The sequence below is a fragment of the Sapajus apella genome, unplaced genomic scaffold (assembly GCF_009761245.1).
Source record: "Sapajus apella isolate SASKATOON/1434 unplaced genomic scaffold, GSC_monkey_1.0 scaffold43, whole genome shotgun sequence".
Taxonomy (NCBI): domain Eukaryota; kingdom Metazoa; phylum Chordata; class Mammalia; order Primates; family Cebidae; genus Sapajus; species Sapajus apella.
In genome coordinates, this window is record NW_022436983.1 from 10,859,666 (window position 1) to 10,880,641 (window position 20,976).

At 54.2% G+C, this 20,976-nt stretch overlaps 1 protein-coding gene across 13 annotated transcripts in view; it reads left to right on the top strand.

The window, feature by feature from the left end:
* ARHGEF10L (Rho guanine nucleotide exchange factor 10 like) overlaps nucleotides 1–20,976 on the top strand; it is a 178,967-nt gene that overhangs the window by 123,244 nt on the left and 34,747 nt on the right. For all 13 annotated transcript variants that reach the window (XM_032300579.1, XM_032300583.1, XM_032300578.1 and 10 more), the window contains 4 exons: nucleotides 5,636–5,757; nucleotides 11,761–11,847; nucleotides 12,979–13,205; nucleotides 15,726–15,880. In XM_032300579.1, coding sequence (XP_032156470.1) covers nucleotides 5,636–5,757; nucleotides 11,761–11,847; nucleotides 12,979–13,205; nucleotides 15,726–15,880 — 591 coding nt within the window. The remainder of the gene's footprint in view (nucleotides 1–5,635; nucleotides 5,758–11,760; nucleotides 11,848–12,978; nucleotides 13,206–15,725; nucleotides 15,881–20,976) is intronic.

Genomic DNA, 20,976 nt, shown 5'->3' on the forward strand with positions numbered 1-20,976 from the left:
CATTTGAAATCTTATTTGAATGCCTGGGATCCCCTGGGGCTTGAATAATTTGTTTCTTTTATTTTGCCAATATATATATTTTTTAAATCTGCAGTGCCTGGTTTGGGAGGGAATGATAATATAAGCCTGTTAGAAATAGAATATGTTAAAAACATTTATTCACAAAGGATGTTATTCCTTTATTTTATTTTCTGTATCTTCCTCCTTCCCTGACTACAGTGTCAGGATCATAATCTGAAGACAGAGGAAGGAGAGGGATGCAGTGGGGGACCTGGGATCTGGGAGAGGGGACCAGCTCTGCCCTTTGGAGGGGGCAGGGAGCCCTGGGGAATCTGGGGACCCAGTTCAAACCGCAGCATGGCCAGCACCATGCCTTGTGGTCCTGGGAAAGGCAGGCTCCCTCCCGAGACCTAGTTTTCCCATTTGTAACTTGGACTAGGTCTCCAAGGGCCCTGTGGCATTCTTAGGCACACGGGGAGGTTTGAGAGGCAGTAAGCGGTGGTCCTTGGCACCATGGGAAATGGAGCCAGACAACGTGGGTTCCATTCCAACCTCTGCCACTGACCAGCTCTGTCATCACAGCAAACTAACTCTGAGACGCCTTGGATTTTCCACCAGAAAATGGGGAAAATGCCAGTGCCTCCTGCATGGGGCTGTCATGAAAATGTGGGGAGACAGTGCATGGGAGATGCCTAGATAGCCAGCCCTTGGCACACAGGAGCTGTGGGAGAGGCTCCTAGGATAGGGGTATCTGCATCTTAGATGAGGAATGGCCTTTCTGAGGTCGCACACGATTCAGTACAGGGCCTCTTTCTACCAGCTAGGTTCTTGTTAGTAAAAGCTCCAAAACAGGTTGTAGACGGAAGGTCCCAGAGAAGGAAGAGGTGAGGTAGGGGGCTCCCCGAGTTCCCTTCCTGTACCCTTCCCCTCACCACCTGCTCTGCTCACAAAGCTGCATTGCTGCCCCTTACCCTCCCTGGGTGGAGCTCCTTCCACCCATGGCGCTCCTCATTCCCACCTCTCAAGGGGACATGGGCCTGGCAGGCCATGGGCTAATGCCAGACTCACAGGGATATCTCCGGGTGGCCCAAGGCAGCAAGCCTGAATGCAGGGCTGCGCCCTCCCTTGCCGCCTCTCATTTGGTTTAGTTTTCCGGCCCGTGTCATCACACTGACACCAGTATTCCTTGCAGTCATGACTCCAGCTGCTAGATCCTGAGCACAGCCCTGGCAGTGTGCAAAGTGTGTTCTAGACCCCGCCACGTCCTAGACCCTCGCCCCTGTCCCACAGGCTGGTGGTGGTATCTGCCCACGCCCTGCAGCTGGGAGGGATGGGTCTGCTCTCCAGGAGTGGGGGCGAGGCCATGGCCTTGGAGCCTGACCCTGTACCCCAGCTGGGAGACCGTGCCACTTGCCTGGCCTCCCTGGACACCATGGCCCTCTCTGCAGGGGACAGGTGGTTGGACGAGATGCCTGCTGAGGTCTGGCCCAGCCTGACATCTGTGACTATGGCCAGCAGCATCTCCGTGGTACTGGGGAGGTGTGAGCAGCATCTGGAAGGTGGCCTTAAGTTTGGGAAGCTCAAGGAGAGCAGTAAAGGCATGATGCTGGAACTGAGCACAGTAGGAGTCTGGGAGGCAGGTTGGGCTGGAGAAGCAGGGCAGGGCCCATGGTGGGCTCAACTGCCCTCAGTGATAGCAACCGTTAGACCATGAGCAGCAAGGACAGTGACCATCATGACTGCTGCTTCACTTCCTGAGTGCTTGGTGTCTGCTAGGCATGATGTATGTTATTTCCAGTGCTCACAACTCCAGATGGATAGAGTTCCTTCCCCTATTTTCTAGTTGAGGCCGCAGGCTCAGAGAGGGTAAGTACCTGGCTCAGTGTCACACAGCGAGTTGGAGGCTGAGGTGTGATCTGCCCGGGCCCATCTAGCAGACCAGAGGGGATTGTTCTGAGGGCACTGGGGGAGCTGCAACCCTGGGGCTGCTCCCTGTGTCTCACAAGGGCTCTCAGGCCCAGGGGGTGCTGGCAAACAGAGCCGGGTGCTAAATAAGCCCCCACTTAGCGTCAACTGGAAATCACGGCTCTGCCGTTGGTGCCAGTTCTTAATGTCACTTATCCCAAGAAGGCTTTCAATTTTCAGTGACAGCAGCCTTCTAATTTGGTCTCCGCCGCTCTGGTTTTGTGACGGGAACAATGGCAGTGGCAGATGGGGAGCAGTGACTCCATTTTCTTATAACATCCCCAGCCGCAGGCAGGGAAGGCACCATCTGGAAGGAGAAGGTCAGATCATTAAAAAAATACATACGAGTAAATTGCCAGGACTTGATGGGCTGTGGGTGTTTAGGGAGGAAAGAGAGGAGATGAGCTTTGGTGCCCTGGCGACGGGGCTGGGACGGGGAGATGCTGTCTGCCCAGCTCCTGCAGGCTGTGGAACTGGGGGTCCAGACCAGAGCTCTTGTCTGGTAGAGGTGAGGGTCTGCTTGACTGTACCTTCCTTGAGAGCAGGGACAAGCTCTCAAGTCAGGCCTATCTTTATTTGCTGCCCAGGGGCTTGTCCAAGAGGCAGCATGGTGAGCCCTGGCACACTGGGAGAGGCTAGGAGCGCCGTGCTGCCCCGGGGCGAGCTGCGTCGCAAGGCACCCTGGTGGGTTCGTTCCTTGGCGCCTGGGCCCTTCCCCTGCTTTCCCCTTTCCTCTGCTGGCCAGTGTGGAGTGCGGATGGAAGTACCTTCCTCTGGTGAGGGCTGTGAAGATGCAGAGGCAGCGTGGAAACTGCGAGGTGCGGGGCCCATAGAGGGATCTGTTACGGCAATGCATGCCCCGTGCGGTCATGCCCTTTCCTTGAGGGTCTCTCATGTCGGCCTTTCCTCCCTGCTGGCAGGGATCAGGACTTCATGACTCTGTTCCCAGGGCCCAGCAGGGTAGAGGGCCTGACATGGAGGATGCCTCTGGGCCCACTTCAAGAATGAGTTCACTGCTCAGTGACTCAGGCCAGAGGGTGTGAGCCGCTGGGTGCAAGCGCCTTCATGTTGTCGTGCCTGACATTTGCGAATGTCTTTCTCTTCTCAAATAGCATCCTCACCTGCCCCTCATTCTAGCTCTTCTTGCTGTGCCAGCATTCAGATGCCACCTCTCCCGGGCAGTGATGGCATGGGTGCTGCCCTCAGGGTAGCCTTTCCTCACCCGTGTCCAGCCCGTCTCTCTGACCTAGCAGGATCTCTTTGATGAAAGCGAGTCAGATGAACGTTCATGTCATGGGTACATCTGACAAACCTGGAATATGACGCTCTGAGAAGAGACTTTTTGTTCCCGCTCCCAGATGTATCGATGGTCTGTGGTGGGTCCAGCCCTGTGTGAGTGGGTCGGGTGAGGTGTAGAAGGAAATAGGGTGGAAGGTTTTGGCCTTCACAGAAGAGCAGCAGAGCGGGGGAGCCCCTACTTCCACGTGCACACACATGCACATGTGCACACACATGAACAAAGAAGAGCCACGCGGTGGAGGAGCAGGGAGTAGCTGTGAGAGGCGCAGTGCCCTCCGATGGGCTGAGACGGCAGGTGGTGGAGGCCAGGGCAGGGGACATGGGCAGTGCAGGCCTCTGAGAAGGAGAGGAGTCACAGAGCCAGCCCTGGGGAGCTGAGGGACAGTGTTCCGGGCAGAGGGAACCTCTGGGCCCGTCCTGGTGAGGTTGCTGAGCACAGTCCAGCACAGCGGAACCGGTGGTGGAGGGAGGAGGCTGGGGAGGGAAGGGGCCTCCGCAGCTCTTCCAGAAGTGTTAGGATCTTATTCTGGGTAGACTGGGGCTCCACTGACGTTTCCGAGCAGCGGAACGGTGAGGCCAGGTGTAAGTTTTAGCAGGATGGGCCTGGCTGCTGAGCGAGGACGCTGTAGTGTCAGGTGGCCCCAGTGTGGCCGATGGGCACTCTCAGGCTGAGCTGGCCCCTCCTAGGGCAGGGGCAGGCTGGCCGTAGGTCCCAGCTTCCTGTCTGTCATGGAGGAGTGCGTGGGGTGGGGAGGCTGCATCACAGTGGTTCCGTCTGTGACCTGCCCTTGTGGCTCCGATGCCCTGGGTGCTCCTCAGCTTGGGGTCACTGCATTAAGTGGCCTCTTCCTCGGGCTGCCTGTGGCGGAGCTACTCCGGCATCTGTGCCTATAGGCTGTTGCGATGGAGCATAGGTGGGCGGGGTTGCTGAAGGCTGCCTAGATTAGTGCAGAGAACTCAGACTTGGGTGTCAGACCCAGGCCTGGATCTGGGTGCTGCCCCCAGCTATGGCTGTGGCCTGGCCATGTCACTTAATCCCTGAGTGCCAGTGTCATCCTTTGTAGAGTGAAAATAACGATCCTGACTGTGCTCAGCGATTGTGAAGACTAAGCCGGGGAAGAGGCAGTGGCACTCAGTGTGGTGCCTGATGTGTGAGCGCATAGTAGGTGGTGTCTTCATCATGCCCGCCTGTGCTGTGGCTTCCTGGAAGGGAGTCCTCTTAGGGAGTGGAAGGAAGGAGAGGCTCCCTCACAAGGAGGATTCTTCAGGACAGACGGTGGTTTATTCCTTCCTCCCTCCCTCCCTCCTTCTCTCCTTCCTTTCATTCATTCTTTCCAGCGATGTTTTCTGAGCACTTGTTATGTACCTTGCAGTGTGCCGGGTGTCAGGGGACAGTGGTGGCTGAGACAGTGCAGACCCCCACTGACTACAGCTTTGAGATTAGAGACTTATGGGAATGGACCACAGACAAGTTGATAGGCAAGATGATCTTAGGTCATCATGCAGGCTGTGAGAAAAGTAAGATGGGGTCTTTAGAGTAATTCCTGAGAGAAGGGGGCCACTGTAGTCAGGGTGGTCAGGGAGGACGTCTCGGAGGAGGGGGCACATGAGCAGAGCCCTGAGCCATGGAAAGGAGCCTCCACAGAGAACGAGGTTTAGCAGATGCTCTTTAGCATGGTGGTCTCCCATGATGAGTTCTGGGTCTGGGATTGGGGTGGGCATCTGTGCTTGTAACAGGTCCCTGGGAGCTTTGAGGCACCGCTGGGCTGGGTAAACTGGAGACAGGTGGCTTCCTAATTTCAGGGTAGTCTTGAAGGAAGCAGGAATGCGATTCTCCGGCGTTCCCATCACCACCACAGGCAAGTGTGAGGGCCTGTTGTCCTCTGCTCGTTCATGGTCTGCCTCCTCCTCTGCAACAGAAATTCAAGGTGACAGGGGCCTGGACTCTGTTCAGCATCTTTATATATTTTTTAAAAAACCCTTTCACACCTATTATTTCATTTGCTCCTCACAACAACTGCAGGACGAAGGCATTTCTAGCATTCCTATTTTCTAGGCAAAGAAATCGAGGCTCAAAGAGTTGGGGTGACTTGCACAGGGAGTCACCCAGCTCCTGCAGGCTGTGGGGTGTTCAGCAGTAGGGAGGTCAAGCCGGACCTTCAATTTCTCAACTCCCTGCCTGAGACCCTGGCCACAGCATCTCTTCCGAGGCTGGATTTCATCTCAGTCCAGCAGGCTTGGGTGGGGAGTGACTGGGTGGGGCCAGGCTTCTGGGGCCGGCAGTGGCTGCCTTGGGCTTGTAGGGCTCCTCATGGCCCGGTTGGTCCTTGGATTCTGACCAGCTCTACCCACCTCCTTCCTCTTGCTGTAGGGGAGGAGAACCAGCCAGGCTGGCTATGCCCAGATGAGGACAAGAAGAGCAAAGCCCCGTTCTGGTGCCCGATCCTGGCCTGCTGCACCCCTGCCTTCTCCTCCCGGGCACTCAGCCTGCAGGTGAGTGGAGCGGATCTTGCTGAGCCGACCTTGAAGGTGGCTGCGGCTCCCCCTCGCCTGGGAGAACCAGAGTTTCCAGGGAGCACCCACAGCAGGGAAGGCTCAGGTTCCAGTTGTGGCTTCTAAATTCTTACTGACAGGGTTGGTCAAACCTTTTTGCTGCTTTGGAAATCAGCTTTCCCACCAAAAAAATTGGGGTGAATGACCACTGTGGGTCAAGTGCATGGAAAATTCCCTTATTTTGGGATAATAAACAGCAATGATCTCATCTGTTGATGGCATGGCTCCAGTTCATGCCAAAGTGGCTGTGCCAGACACTGTGGGTTGTGTGCTTTGTGGTCCGCCAGACGGGAGCCGGCTTTGGCACAGGGATTGTCCTTGTCATGGGACGCTCCAGCGCCATCAGGCCTCATGCATGTTGGGCACCGGCTGTGTCCCCCCATTGCTTTCCTGCCATTCTCTTATCTTAATATCTATAAGAACCTCATGACTAGATGTTCCCCTATCTGTTTCACAGATAAGGAAACTACAGCTTAGGCTGTGCCATGATTTTCCTCAAAGGACATAGCTAGTAAGAATTTGAACCTTGGCCTGCCTGATCACAACCCCCAGGGTCTTAACCACGAGGCCATTCGGCCCCCACGGGTTACCAGCCCTCACGCCCTGTCCTAGCTCGCCCTCCGTCTGGGGCAACACCTGCCTCCCCTTTCCCAGGGAGATGAGGTCATCTCAGCTTCAGGGATGGGAGCACCAGCTGGGCACCCAGGCCCAGACTGGTGAGCCACCAGAGAGGTGCCGACTGGGCTGTAGATTGGGGATCTAAACAGCTGAAAGAACAAACCCTTGAGATGTGGGTTCATTTGTTCACTTGTCCATTCTGCATGTAATTTGTTAAGCACCTCTTGTGTGCTAGATCCTGGGAATACAATGGTGACCAAGACATACAAGGTTCAAACCCTTACGTAGCTTTGAATCCTAGCAGAAAGAGAGAGAGGCAAAAACCCAGCAAACTAAAGGAAATAGAAGAGAGTGAGGTGAGTAGCAAAGACATCAGGGCCTGCTCTGAGATGCTTTAAAGCTCGAACACCTTGGGGGCCTAAGGGGTGCTGCCCAGAGCCACAGGGGGTCTGTGGCCAGGGTTGCTTAGGCCAAACTCACCAGCCCACTGGACTCTGTCTTGACCTACAGTAGATACATGCATGGGGCCACAGAGTTGGGGTTCAGAAACGGCCTCTTGAAGGAGGTAACATTTAAACTGAGATTGAACAGCAAGAAGGATTCAGCCCAGGGATGGGAACAATAGTTCCAGTAGACAAACCCACACAGAGGGTGCAGCAGGAGCAGTGGGGGAAGCCAGGCGAGGCAGGAGGAGAGAGGGCAGGCCCTGAGGTCAGTTGGTGGGTGAGCTGGACCACGCCAGCCTCTCAGGCTGGGTCAGGTGTGGATTTTGTTCTCAGAGCACTGAAAAGCCTTGGAAACAGATGCTTCCAAGCTGGAGACTGGCATGATCTGATTTATAGTTTGGATTTTTTGGATCCTTCTGGCTGGTGTTTGAGAGTGAATTGCAGATAAGAATGGATACCGGACCCGAGTGCGGTGGCTCATGCCTGTAATTCCAGCCCTTTGGGAGGCTGAGGCGGAAGGGTCACTTGAATCCAGGAGTTCGAGACCAGGTTGGGCAACATAGTGAGGTCCCCATCTCTCCAAAAAAATACAAAAATTAGCTGGGTGTGGTGGTGTGAGCCTGTAGTCCCAGCTACTTGGGAGGCTGAGGTGAGCGGATTGCTTGAGCCCAGGAGGTTGAGGCTGCAGTGAGCTGTGATTGCACCACTGCACTCCAGCCTAGGCAACAGAGTGAGATTCTGTAAATAAAATAAATAAATAAGTAAGTAAGAAAGAAAGGATATCAGCTGGGTGGGGTGGCTCATACCTATAATCCCAGCATTTTGGGAGGCCAAGGCAGGTGGATCACTTGAGGTCAGGAGTTTGAGACCAGCCTGGCCAACATGGTGAAACCCCATCTCTACCAAAAACACAAAAATTAACTGGGCGTGGTGGTGCAAACTTGTAGTCCCAGCTACTGAAGAGCCTGAGGTGGAAAAATTACTTGAACCCAGGAGGCGGAGGTTGCAGTGAGCCGAAATGGTACCACTGCACTCCAGCCTACCCTGTCTCAGGAAAAAAAAAAAAAAAAAATAAGAGTGGCTATCAAGGGAGCAGCCCAGAGCTTAGCTCAGGGTCCTGCTGAGATGTGGCAGGACTTGCTGTGGGCAAAGGCCAGGGCTGTGACTGGAGTAAGGTGCCCTCGCCTCGGGCACAAAATTTCAGCAGAGGTCAAAAGATAAATACTCAGTAATCAAGAGCAATACTATTTTAATGCAGTGCTTGCAAATGATCACACCAGCAAATATCTTCTTGGGACGTAAAGGGCCGGGATTAGGGTGAAGTGAGTGAGCCAAGGCCGTGCAAGTGCAGGGCAAAGTTTGATCTGTATTTAAAGTCTTAAATACTTATTCACTGTGGATTTTTTGCATTAATATTGATTTTTTTTTTGTAGTTGCCTGACTGTATTTTGTGTGTGTGTGACTGAGTTTTTGGTGCCCTTTTAAATTTTGCACCCAAGCTGGGTGCCCTGGTCCATCACCCTAGTCCCAGCCCTGGTGGAGGCAGTGAGCACGGGAGATGGGGACACAATGGAGATGTGTTGGGGTAGGGCCTGGCTGAAGTGGTGACAGATAGAGTATGCCAGATGGGGGCTTACCTGTGGGCCCCGGGGCCTTGGGCTGGAGGCAGGGAGTGTCAGGACCCACTGTGCCTACAGCCAGCTTGGCCTTAGCACATCCTTGCAAAAGGCTGGCCCTGGGTGGCTTTTATGGTGGGCATTGGATTTTTCTGTCTCTCCCAGGACCTTGGGTCTCTTGAGAATACAGGATGTAGGCCAAGCCCTGACAGATCAGACCCCCGTGGTAAAGTCACAGATTGGCCAGTGCCACCAAGGCCTCCCCAGAAGAAACCCCCATCCAGGTGGGGAGCTTCTGCCACCTCGAACCTGGGGAACCAGGGTTCACGAACTTCCTCAGTGGGAGCTCTCGGGGCCCAGGAACATGTCACCAGAAGCATCCTCAGTCCTGTTGGCCCGGGCTCAGTGTCTCCTGAGGAGCACCAGGGCTAGCGGAGGGGGGTGAGTGGATCTCTGGGGGTAAGGGGCCTGTGGAGCCCCCAGAAGCCAGAGCTGAGCCTGTATGGCCCCACTTGCTAGGCCTCAAATCGCCGTCCCAGTCTGCCCGCACCAAACCGCACCACCAGTTCCGACAAATGTGCCCCATCAGCTCTGTGCGGGCAGTCTGATGAATTAGGGCCTCGGAGTACCAGGGCCCTGTCCAATTACTGCAGAAACAGATGTGAGTGTGTGGACTGCTGCCCAGGCCCCCTGCCAGCCCGCCACGTTTCCAGGTGGTTTTGGGGCAGGGGGGCTTCCAGCTCTGGCCTGGCCTCATGACAACCAGTGGCCCATCCTCTTTGTCTAGGAAGGGCTTGGGCTGGGCTGAGGAAGTTGCTGGCCACAGTGTGGACAGGGTTAGTGCTCTTGTACCAGTGGATGAGGGTGTGTTGGGTTCTTTCCTTTAAGGGATAAGAGGACTTGGGGCAGGAGGCAGGAATAGGTCTCGTCTGTGCTGACAGTGGTCCCTGCCCATGCTGGGCCACACCAAGACCTTCTGACTCTAGGGAGTTGGCTGGGAGGGTGAAGGAGCCTCAGCAGGGCCACCTGCCTTGGATTTGATCCCAACAGTGTGACATCAGGAATCCTGCCTCAGCTCATGCTATCTTAAACTGGGGTGGTCACAGCACCTCCCAGACTGGGTCACCATGAGGATTAGAGGCTACAGTTCTGGTCGCATGTTTAGCCAGTTGCATGGGGTGTGCTCAGGGCTCAAGAAATGGAAGCAAACACCTGAGGACACCTTGGTCCCCAGGAAGGAGAGGACACCGGAACCTATTCTGTGGAATTTCTGAAGGCCTGACTACTGGGGTGTTGAAGGTTCTTCTTGGACCCCTGGCTCCATCCAGGGGGAGATGCTGTCCCGGCAGGGGGGGCAGGAGGGCAAGGAGGGCTCAGCACAAACCCATTCCCCTGGCGGTCAGTCTCAGAGCCAGCCCGGGGACAGGGCCTTGGGGATGGGGATGAGAGTGCTGCCTGCTCTGAGGTGCTTTAAAACTCGAGCACCTTGGGGGCCTAAAGGGTATAGCCCAGACCCAGAGGGGATCTGTGGCCATAGGCCAAAGCTCACCAGCCCATTGGCTCTGTGTTGACCTTCGCTGACCTCAGCCAGAACTGCTTGCTGGCCATGTACCCTGTCTCCTGCTCATCTGTGATTGCTCTACCCTCATCACATTGCTCTGATGAAATGAGGTAATGTGTGTGAAGTGCTAGAATATCCCATGGGAGGCCCTTGGTAAGCCTTAGCAGCTGCAGGGTACTGGGTACCTGGCCCTGGGCTGGGGGCTTTACACCTTCCCTCTCCAGTTCCCACGGCCATCCTGAGAGATGTCAGGGTCTCTGCTCTGTGGGTGAGGACGTGATTTGTTCAGTACCATCCAGAGAGTAACTGCTGAGCCGGGGCTGAAGCTGGGTTGGCTATCCCCAAAGCTGCTCCCCTTCACAGCCTCCCCTCTGCTCTTCTTCATAGGGTGCCTTGACTTCCCAGCTTCCTGGCACCGGCCAGACTTTTAGAGCCAGGGCCTTGCCTGTGAAGGAGCCATTTGCGTTTTTTCTATCATCTTTGACCTGGCTCTGTTGACTCAGCTGACATCAGGGCCCACTGGAGTTGCCATGGAAATGGCTGAGCCCGGGCTGCCATGGTCCCGTCTCTACCAAGGGAGCGGAGAGAGCTTCAGCCCAGCAGAGAGTGCACCTTCAGCTAGATGCAGCCACCAGGAAGCAGAGAAGACAGGGAGTCCGGAGGCCAGGCTTAGTGAAGACCCTGTTCTGAATGCGAGGACCCACTTTTTCAGTAGGCAGAGCTGGGGCCCCCGAGTGCTGAGGCCTCTGGTGTGCAGCTGGGCTTCTGGGGTAGAATTCAACCAGAATAGAAAGAGCCCTGAACCAGGCATTAAAGGTTTGAATTCTAGCCCTGACTCTGCCACTAACATGTGTGACCTTGAGCCAGGCACGGCCCCCTCTGAACTTCAAGTTGGCATCTGCTAAATGAGGAGGCTGGAGGAGGTGACCTCTTGGGGCCCTTGCCCATGGCTGTTAGAAATTTTGTGAGAATATTGTAACAATGGGGCTGGGGCTGGCTGCGGCCTTCAGCACCAGCAGAGGGCAGCAGCTGCCTGGAAAAGGGCCCAGTGGCTGGCTGCATCCTCCCTCCGGCAAGATCTGTCTCCACTCTGTCTCCTCCTCCTTCAGTGTGGCCCATGAGAGGGCCAGGCCATTTCCTAGAATTGCTGTCCTGGCCAGAGAGAGGGACTGACCAGGTCTAGCTCAGGAGACAGGCCTCAGAGAGAGGCCACCCAACACGGGATCTGGGGCAGCTGATTCGGGGGGGCAAGCGGAATGTTTACTGGTGATAGCGGTGACAGGCTGAGCCCTGGTTTCTGTGTGTGGCCCACACAAGATGCCCAGCCCTGCCACTCATCTCCCTTGTGGTCTAGTGTAGTCACTGGCCTTCTGTGACCCTCATTTCCCTGTCTGTAAAATGAGGAGGGTTGGGTGTTAGTGGCTTTCAGGAAACCGTACCTGGAAGCTGCTCAGTTCAGAGGCCCTGGGCTGATGGAGTCTCATGCAGGCCTCTTCTAGCCAGGAGGCTCTAGGAGTGGAAGAACAAATGTGAGCGGGTAGGAACTGCCTGGAGAAGCAGGCACTTGTGAAACATGTTGCTTTCCTGGCCTCCACCCACAGGGATTCTAATCCAGGGTTGGATGGGGCTCAGGAATCTGCCAAATATTGGCATCTGGGCACCTTGAGGATTAACCCTGCATGCACCATCTCTGTCTCTGCAGCTTGGGGGCCTGGTCCACAGTCCTGTCAACTGTCCCCTGCTGGGCTTCTCAGCGGTCAGCACCTCCCTTCCACAGGGCTACCTCTGGGTGAGTCACCCCTCTGCCCAGCTGGGCATTGCGGCCTCAGGACAGGAGTGGGGAGAGTGGCACCTGGGAGGGGCGCTGGGGACAGCAGCTGCCTGCCTCATCTCATGCAGCTTCATCCAGCAAGGTCTTCCTGGGAATCTCCGCGGCCAGGCACTGTATTTGGAGTTGGGAGATGCGACCTCATTTGTAGCAACAGAAAACCAGGGAGCAAATAAGAGAGGATGCCTTTTGCAAATGGTGACAGGGCAGAGAAGGAAGTGGAAGGGGAGCTGTGCAAAAGGCCTGGGTCTCAAAGGAGGCAGGGCTGTCTGGGGGCACTGTGCAGAGGGCCTGGGTCTCAGGATCTTCACTCCTGGAGTCAGGAGACAGGGCTGGCTAGTGCCCTACTCATGCAGAGATTCCAGCCCACCTTTCTATCCTTGGGCTTCCTGGCAAAGCCTCCCTTGATTCAAATGAGGTACCCTCCACCATGTTCCTTGTGCTGCAAATTGTGCCCTCTCACTGCTGCTCCCCTTCTGAGAGTGATTTGTTTCTCATCGTTTCCCCATGCTCTAGCCCGTGGTATATCCAGCCGTCCATCATCTGTCCATCTATCCACCCACCTATGTATGCATCCACCCACCTATCCGTTTATCCATCCAACAAGAATATATATTTAATCCATCCATCCCTCTACCCACCCATCCATTCACCTCTGCATCTATACATCCATCTGCCCGTCATCTGTCCACCCATCCATTCATCTATCCATCCATCCAACAAGAATATATTGAGTATGTATCATATGCTGGATACAGAGGTATAACAATGATCAACACAGAGAAGGGCATCTTAAAGGGATGGAGTAGATGTTTACTTTATATTGGTTGAAATGTACCCTTCAGAGGAGGAAATAGAAAGCTGACTATTTAGTCCACCTTAGCTCCTTACCTTATTTCCTGTGGGCCCTGAAGCTAATTTGTTGCCATGGCAGCTGGGGATAAATGACCTTTGTGACTGCAGGATGTGTGTGGGCAGGAGAAGGGATGCTTCTCTCAAGGGATGGGGTTCTTGGGAAGACAGTGCTGGGGTTCCTCCTCTGCTCCTTCCTGTGGTTCTCACCTGATGGTCTCTCTGGGTCTCTGCTCCCAGGTTGGGGGCAGACAGGAAGGCGCAGGGGGCCAGGTGGAAATCTTCTCCTTGAACCGGCCCTCGCCCCGCACCGTCAAGTCCTTCCCACTGGCATCCCCTGTGCTCTGCATGGAGTACATCCCAGAGCCGGAGGAGGAGGAGGCAGAGAGCAGAGACGAGAGCCAGACAGCTGCTGACCCCTCGGCCACAGTGCACCCAACCATCTGCCTTGGGCTCCAGGATGGCAGGTGAGGGGTCTGGGAGGAGGGGTGAAGGCAGCCTGTGCAGGGCTGGGCAGTGGCTAGGGACTGTCCCTGTAGCTTTCTGGATCCGCCTGTTGCCCACCAACATTTTTTGCCCCTGGTCTCCAGGAAGGTGGGCACCAGAGCTGCCCATGTGGGAGCCAAAGAGTTGGGAGCTGCCTGCAGTGCAGTTGACTGGCTCCTCCCAGGCAGCATGGCTCATGGAGGGGCATGCTGGCTCTGCTGTCAGCCAGAACTGGGTTTGAATTTTGGCTTCCCCACTTCCTTGCTCTGAGTCCTTGGCATTCATTTAACCTCTCTGAACCTCAGTTTCTCATCTATAAAGTAGGGACTAGAATCCCCTGACACAGGGCTGCTGTGAGAGCCTGCTGAGACACAGCCACAAGAGGACTTCAGTTCACTTAGCTGTTACTGAATGTTCACCGTCTGTGGCCCTCATTCCCCTTGCTAGGCAGGGTAAGGGTTCCAGGGTGTTTCTAGATCAAGAGGTCACTACTGGCAGAGGGGGTTGCCCTCTGTAAGACGTCTGGGGCTTTGTGAGTCAGCAAAACCAACTCGCAGTCAGGAGGCCCAGGGCCAGCTGTGGCCTGTGAGGGATGGGTAGACCACCTTCCGTAGCAGAATGGGAGAGAGAGTGTTCATTCCATGCACTGGGAGGTGAAATTGAGGATCAGTGAAGACCTGAGGTGGGCTGCACCCCTTAGAGTCCAGGCCTGGGACTGCCGTGTCCTGTCCTCCCTGTGTCTCTGTGCGTTCCACCCACTCCTAGAGAGCAGGAGACAAGGTGAGAGCATGTTTCCTGAGCACCTACTGTGTGCTGCCAGGCGGTGAGCCTCATAGCCACTCCTCTGTAATGCCAAGGTCTTCCCTCCCCTTTTCCACACAAGAAAACGGAGCAAGGAGCAAAAGCTCAGGTTACCAAGGCCAATGGTAACCTTGGCCTACAGCCAAGTACCCAGCCAGAGCCTGGACCTAGTAAGGGCCTTTCAGAACATTCTTATTACTCCTCCAAAAAACCACATGCTCCTTAAATAATCTCCCTCCATTCTCCTGCACCCCACTCTGGAAACCACTAATCTACTTTCTGTCTCTATGGATTTGTCTCCTCAGGACACTGTATAAATGGATTCACACACTATGTATGTTTCATGTAAATAGGCTGATACTCTATGTACATTTCATGTAAATGGACTTGTGCTATGTACATTTCATGTGAATAGACTCATGTTATGTACATTTTATGTGAATGACTCACCCACTGTGTACATTTCATGTGAATAGACTCACCCACTCTACACATTTCATGTGAATAGACTCACACGCTATGTATGTTTCATGTGAATAGACTGATACACTATGTAAATTTCATGTGAATAGACTCAGGCGTTATATACATTTCATGTGAATGACACATTCTATGTACATGTCATGTGAATAGATATGCTATGTACGTTTCACACGCTATGTACGTTTCATGTAATGACATGTGCTATGTACACATGACTCACTATGTAAATTTCATGTGAATGGACTCACACTATGTATGTTTCACATGAGTGACTCACTATGTATGTTTCATGTAAGTGACTCACACGGTATGTACATTTCATGTGAATGACTCACTGTGTACATTTCATATGAAGGAACTCACACTATGTATGTTTCATGTGAATGGACTCACACTATGTATGTTCATGTGAGTGACTCACTATGTGCATTTCATATTAACGAACTCACACTATGTACATTTCATGTGAATGGACTCACACTATGTACGTTTCATGTGAGTGACTCATACACTATGTACATTTCATGTGAATGGTTTACTATGTACATTTCATATGAATGAACTCACACTATGTATGTTTTATGTGAATGGACTCACACTGTGCACGTTTCATGTGAGTGACTCATACACTATGTACATTTCATGTGAATGACTCATATACATTATGTACATTTCATGTGAATGAACTCACACTATGTATGTTTCACGTGAATGCCTCACTCTTGTGTTTTATGTAAATGGACTCAGATGCTCTGTGGCCTTTCCTGCCTGCTTCTCTCAGCTTCATGCCTGCAAGGTCCATCTGTGTAGCATGTGTCAGTGCTTTGTTCCTTTCATGGCGGTAAAGTAGGATCATTGCCCCATTTTACAGAAAGAACTGAGGCTTAGCAGTCCAGGTTTTGTCAGACTGGAAAGTGGCATGTCTGGATTCAAACTCAGGTTCATGGGACCCTGAAATAGCTCTCTCAGGACCTTTATTGTGTTGCCTCTGGAGCCTCCCTGAGTCCTGTTCGTGACAGAGGCCACAGAGGGTACCATCCCAGAAAACCACGGAAAAGTGAGCTCCTGCATGGTGGAGCTATGGCCTGGCCACACAGCAGAAAGGCATGGCTGAGAGGGAGCAGCTCCCTGGCCCCTCTCACTAGAGGGGTATGGGGGTAGTGAGCAGATGAGAATGCTCAGTGTGTCACGACCTCTTTTCTGACCTCTCCCCGCAGCATCCTGCTTTATGGCAGTGTGGACACTGGTACCCAGTGCCTGGCGACCTGCAGGAGTCCAGGTCTGCAGCCCGTGCTCTGCCTGCGGCATAGCCCCTTCCACCTGCTCGCTGGCCTGCAGGATGGGACCCTCGCTGCCTACCCTCGGACCAGCGGTGAGGACTGGGGAGAATGAGGGGAGGGAGGCAGTCCTGGATGCCACCTGGATACCAGATCCTCTACCAAGAGAGAATAGAGGAGGTTGGGTAGGAATGAATTGGGAAATCTCGATGCCAAGGGGATTTGGAGATCCCCGAGCCCCACTGAGGTTTGATAAATGGTTCCTCACACGTGAATCCCTGCTGGAATAGGGTGCTCACTATATGTGGGCAGCGAAGCCTGTTGGCAGGAGACTCTAGTGGGTAAGAGAAGTACCTGCAGGTCGGAGAGACCTGGCTTCCCATTCAGGCTTTGCCTGATGAGAGCTGTATCCCTTGTTGAGTGGCCTCTGTTTGTTGTGCCTGGGGCTCTTCATGAGAATAAGGGTACTGCCCAGTACTCATGGGTCCTGGAGGGTTAGACGACTCCATGAAGGCAAAACATGGGGCCAGGTCCAGGGTGCGCTCAGTGGAGTCAAGCATTTCCATCTGGGTTGTTTTATTGAGCCATCCCTAGCACAGGTAACGATGTCAGGAGGGCAGGGAGGCAGGGCTAGCTGTGTTTGGGCTGCTGTGCTCCAGGGAAGGAGTGAAGTGCCGAATGCATGTGTGTTACCTTAATTCTCACACACCCCTGGAGAATTTCCTTTGCTTTACTGGGATGATGCTGACTGGGCATCAGATGCATCTTGTCCCCAGCCATGTGGAGTACTGTGGTCCCCATGCCCTGGGCTTGTTCAGCCCAGTTTGATAAAGGGGGCTGAGCAGAGAGTGTAGGCGGCCCCCAGGCCCCTAGAAGGGGCAGAGGAGCCTGAAGGGCCAGCGGCGTCCCTTCTCCCCTCTTTTCCGCCAGCCAGCCTGTGGTTGCTGCGTCATCGCAGCCTGTTACAGGGTTATAAACGGATATTTGTACTGAGCTGATTTTTTTTTTTTTTTTTTTGCCACTTGGCGCTGTGTTGGTATTTTTAATTAGCTTTTGATAAGGCATTTATAGTTTTTAATTAAAGGGGGAAGAGGGAGGGAAAAAACCCTTTTCACCATTAGACAGAGCATGCGTGTGAATGTAAATACGGGCTCAGATCTGCTGAGACTCAGACGGGGAGTTCTAGAGGGACCACTCCCGACCAGCTCCCATGGAATACTGTGAGCCCGGCCTGTGCCACCCTGGCCCTCTGGTTCCCAGCTTGGGTGGCCTTTGGCCCATTCCCTCTCACTGCTCGACTCACCAGTTTGGGCACCTGGGTTGGGAGGGGGTGAGGCTGCCATGACAAGGACCACAAATGGCAGATACATACAGTTGCATATCCTAGAGGCTGGAAGCCTGGGGTCCATGTTTGGAAGGGCCACATGCCCTCAGAAGGCACTAGGGAAGGATCTGCTCTGGGCCTCGCTCCCAGCTGCTTTGTGGTTCCTCACCTGTGGCAGCAGAACTCCAGCTCTGAGTGCTGTTCTCCCTGGCTGTGCGTCTGTGTGCAGATTTCTTTTTTATGAGGATACAAATCATTGGATTAGGGACTTGTCCCTCTCCGGTATCAACTCATCTCAACTAATCACATCTGCAGTGACCTTCTTTCTCAAGGGGGTCACATTCTAAGGTACTGGGGGCTGGGACCTCAACATACAGATGAGGGGGCACAGTTTACCCCAAAACAGGATGTTTGAGGTCCACCCATTGGCTTCCAGCCTGGGGTTGAAGCCTGTTCATTTGTCAGAACCAGAAGAGCCACTGGGGACCATTGAACCACACGCCCTCCTTTTCTGGATGGGAGCAGACTGTCCAGAGCCCCCGACTGAGCTGAACCTGCACCTCGTACCCTGCCTCCTGGGCTAGAGCTCCCTGCAGGTGGGAGGGGGCTTCGGCTTGTCCAGGTAGAGTGGAAACCATGGGGCCTGAAGGCTAAGACATCCTGCTAGCTTTCCTGCCTTGCAAACATTTGTACACGAAATGCTTTAAATGCTTACTGAATGCCTGCTATATGCCATGGACACAGTGGCAAGCAAAATGGACAGGCCGCCTGCCCTCATGGAGCTTACAGTCTATAGAGGAGGAGAGAATCAGTAAACAAACAGAAGTATCAGATTATACATGGTGCTGAGGGCTCCTACAGGAAGGAACTGGTGTTGTGTGAGAGCCTCACCACCCAAATGCAGGATGGGGTGTGCCACAAAGGCCTCCTCGAGGAGGGGCATCCTGAGGCTGAGATCTTATGATACCAGACAAGTGGAGAGCTGGGGGAGTGGTGTTCTCGGCAGAGGGAACAGCACGTGCAAAGGCCCGGAGGGAGAGGATGCTTGATCTGCTGGGGGAACCCAGAGAGGAGGCTGTTTTGCTGGACAGCTGGAAGAGGAAGTGGCACTAGGCATGACCGGGGGCAGACAGAGCTGTTTGTGAGGCTGTCCAACTTGTCTCAGTGTCGGGGCAGAGAGGTGCGTTAGACATGGCTGGGCACTGCGCTCCTTCTGGCTGGTAGACAGAAGGGGAGGCAGGTTGGTTGGCTGGGAGGCTGAGGCAGCCTCCTGGGCAGGTGAATTTGGTGGTCACATTCTCCCTGTGAACCTGCTCTCTGGGTGTCCAGTTTGGATCTGGCCAAGGAGGCCCCTGGGAAAGGGCGTGCCTTACCTGGTACCCCCACTCGCACTGGTGGTATCTTTCAGAGGTGGCCCAGGCAGGCAGCTGGGTTCTCAGGACCTGCTGCATGGTGTGGGGTGGGTGGGATTCGCCCCATCACCTTTCACCTGGATTACATGCAGCCGGGTCTGGAATCGTCCACCTGGTCCGTGACCAGCTGTAGGGCTGGCATCAGCTTGGCCCTTGTCCAGATTCACTCAGGCCTTGGATACCCCTCAGATGCTCCCACCCATCCCAGCAGCAGAGCCCAGGCTTGAAGCTGCACCTGCATCGACCTCCCGGGCTCTGTATCAGCCTCAGAACCCACTGTGGGTGCTCCTGGTGGTATGGAGCATCCAGGGATTGTGAACATCTAGATCCCTCATCTTCATCCAGAAGCAGGTACTCCATGAGATATTTGCTGGTGTTTGAAGTGACAGCTTCACTGTCCTGCCAGGTTAGGCTGAGACCAAGACTGGCATTCCTGCTAAAACTGGCATTCCTGGCCATGCTTTGGCTTATTGCAGAAGGATAGGACCAGACATATATTAAGCAAAATAGGCAGAAACCCACCTGGGGACTTAGCTTAGTCCCTGAGATCCTATGGAACCGGCAGCTGAGAGTTGACTGTGGGGACTCCAGGGAGACCAGGCCACGTGGAGGCACAGACTGGCAGAGCTGGAGCGGCTTCAGAGTCCCACCTGCAGCTGAGAGATGGGGACATTGAGGCCAAGAGCAGTGTGGCCATGGCAGTCACTCTGCTGCCCTCAGGAGCATCTGCTTGTTCTCATTCATTCATTCACTCATTCATTTGCTCAACAAGCGAGTGCCCCTGAGGTGTCAGGCTCATAGTAGGGTGCTGGGGCCTGGAGCTGAGCCAGGTGGTTTCTCAGCCCCAGAGCACACTGTCCCTTCCTGCGTGCTACCTGGGCTCTCCCCTGCCTCTGAGAAGACACAGGAGCATTGCCAGGCCTTGGGCGGGGATGCGGGAGTATCCCTCGTTGGGCACTGGGGCTGTGGTTCAGGGTACCCTGTGAGGAGGCAGATGGCATAATGGGGAAGGGGTGGGTTGGGCATCAGGCTGCTGGGATTGAGTCCCCACTGTGAGAGGTTGGGCCTTTGCTTTGCCCCTCTGATCCTTGGTTTTCTCACCTGTGAAATGGGGGTATGGACAGCCCCACTTTCTAGAATAATTGTGAAGGGTAGACACAGCAATTCCCATGAGTGCTACGACAGACCCTGGAGGATTGGTGCTTCCCACGTGTCCCCTTTACCACAGTCATCAGCATCACGGTCGTTATTTACTGTCACCAGGCAGGGGCTGCCCTTTGGGCCCCTCTTAGCTGTGATGTCTTTCACTCTGGGATCTGCTGTCTGGCTCCAGCCCAATCATGACCCCTGAGGGAGACCTGGGGGCCTTCTCCGCTGCAGGCTGAGGGAGGAGGGATGCCAGCCTCCTGAAGGTGCCTTTGCTGAGACGGTGCCCTCATCTCCCTTCTGCTGGCTGGGAGAGCTGGTTTCCCACCCAGATGAATGGGCTCTCATGCAGGGGCAAGCGTGTGTGTGGGTGTGTGTTCCAGAACATGTGTGTGCTTACCCACAGCCACTGGAGGGTAAGAGGGGGTAGAAAGAGTGGGGCTTCCATCAGGCAGGGGCGGCTCTCACCAGAGCTCACTGCAATTGCATTTGTGATCTCAGAATTACAATGTGTGATAGCTGGAAAGAACCTCAGAGGACAAAGTTTTGTCCTCATGGTACAGATGGGGAAACTGAGTCCCAGCAAGTGGAAGTCTCTTTTTCAGGATCTCACCATGGGCCCTCTAATCAGGGACTCCTGTCTGGTGTCACCCAGGCTGGAGTGCAGTGGTGCGATCTTGGCTCACTGCAACCTCTTCCTCTGGGGTTCAAGTGATTCTCCTGCCTTAGCCTCCTGAGTAGCTGGGATTAAAGGCATGCGCCACCATGCTCAGCTAATTTTTGTATTTTTAATAGAGATGGGGTTTCACCATGTTGGCCAGGCTGATCTCAAACTCCTGACCTCAGGTGATTCACCTGCCTCGGCCTCCCAAAGTGCTGGGATTACAAACGTGAGCCACTGTGCCCAGCCTTTATAAGCTTTTTGATCCAACAATATTAGCATTATTAAACTTGATCACAGTTCGTCATTGTGCCCTGGAGTCAGGACTTTTTAGAGGATTTCTGGAGGCTCCCAGCAAATGGAGGAATGGCATTCATGAAGTTCTCAGGGTTTCAGACCCTAGCTCCTACCCTAGCCTGCCACAGCGAGGCTCTGCTCCAGGGGAGTGAATGCAAGGGGTCCTGTGGCTATCAGTGCCAGATAGAGCCCTATTTTCTAGCTTTGGGAGTGTTTTCTCAGCATCCCTAGCTGCTTTTTCCCTGGGAGGAGTCCTAGCCCCCATCTCAGCCCCCATTTTCTAGTTTTGGGGGGTGTTTTCTCAGCATCCCTAGCTGCTTTTTCCCTGGGAGGAGTCCCAGCCCCCATCTC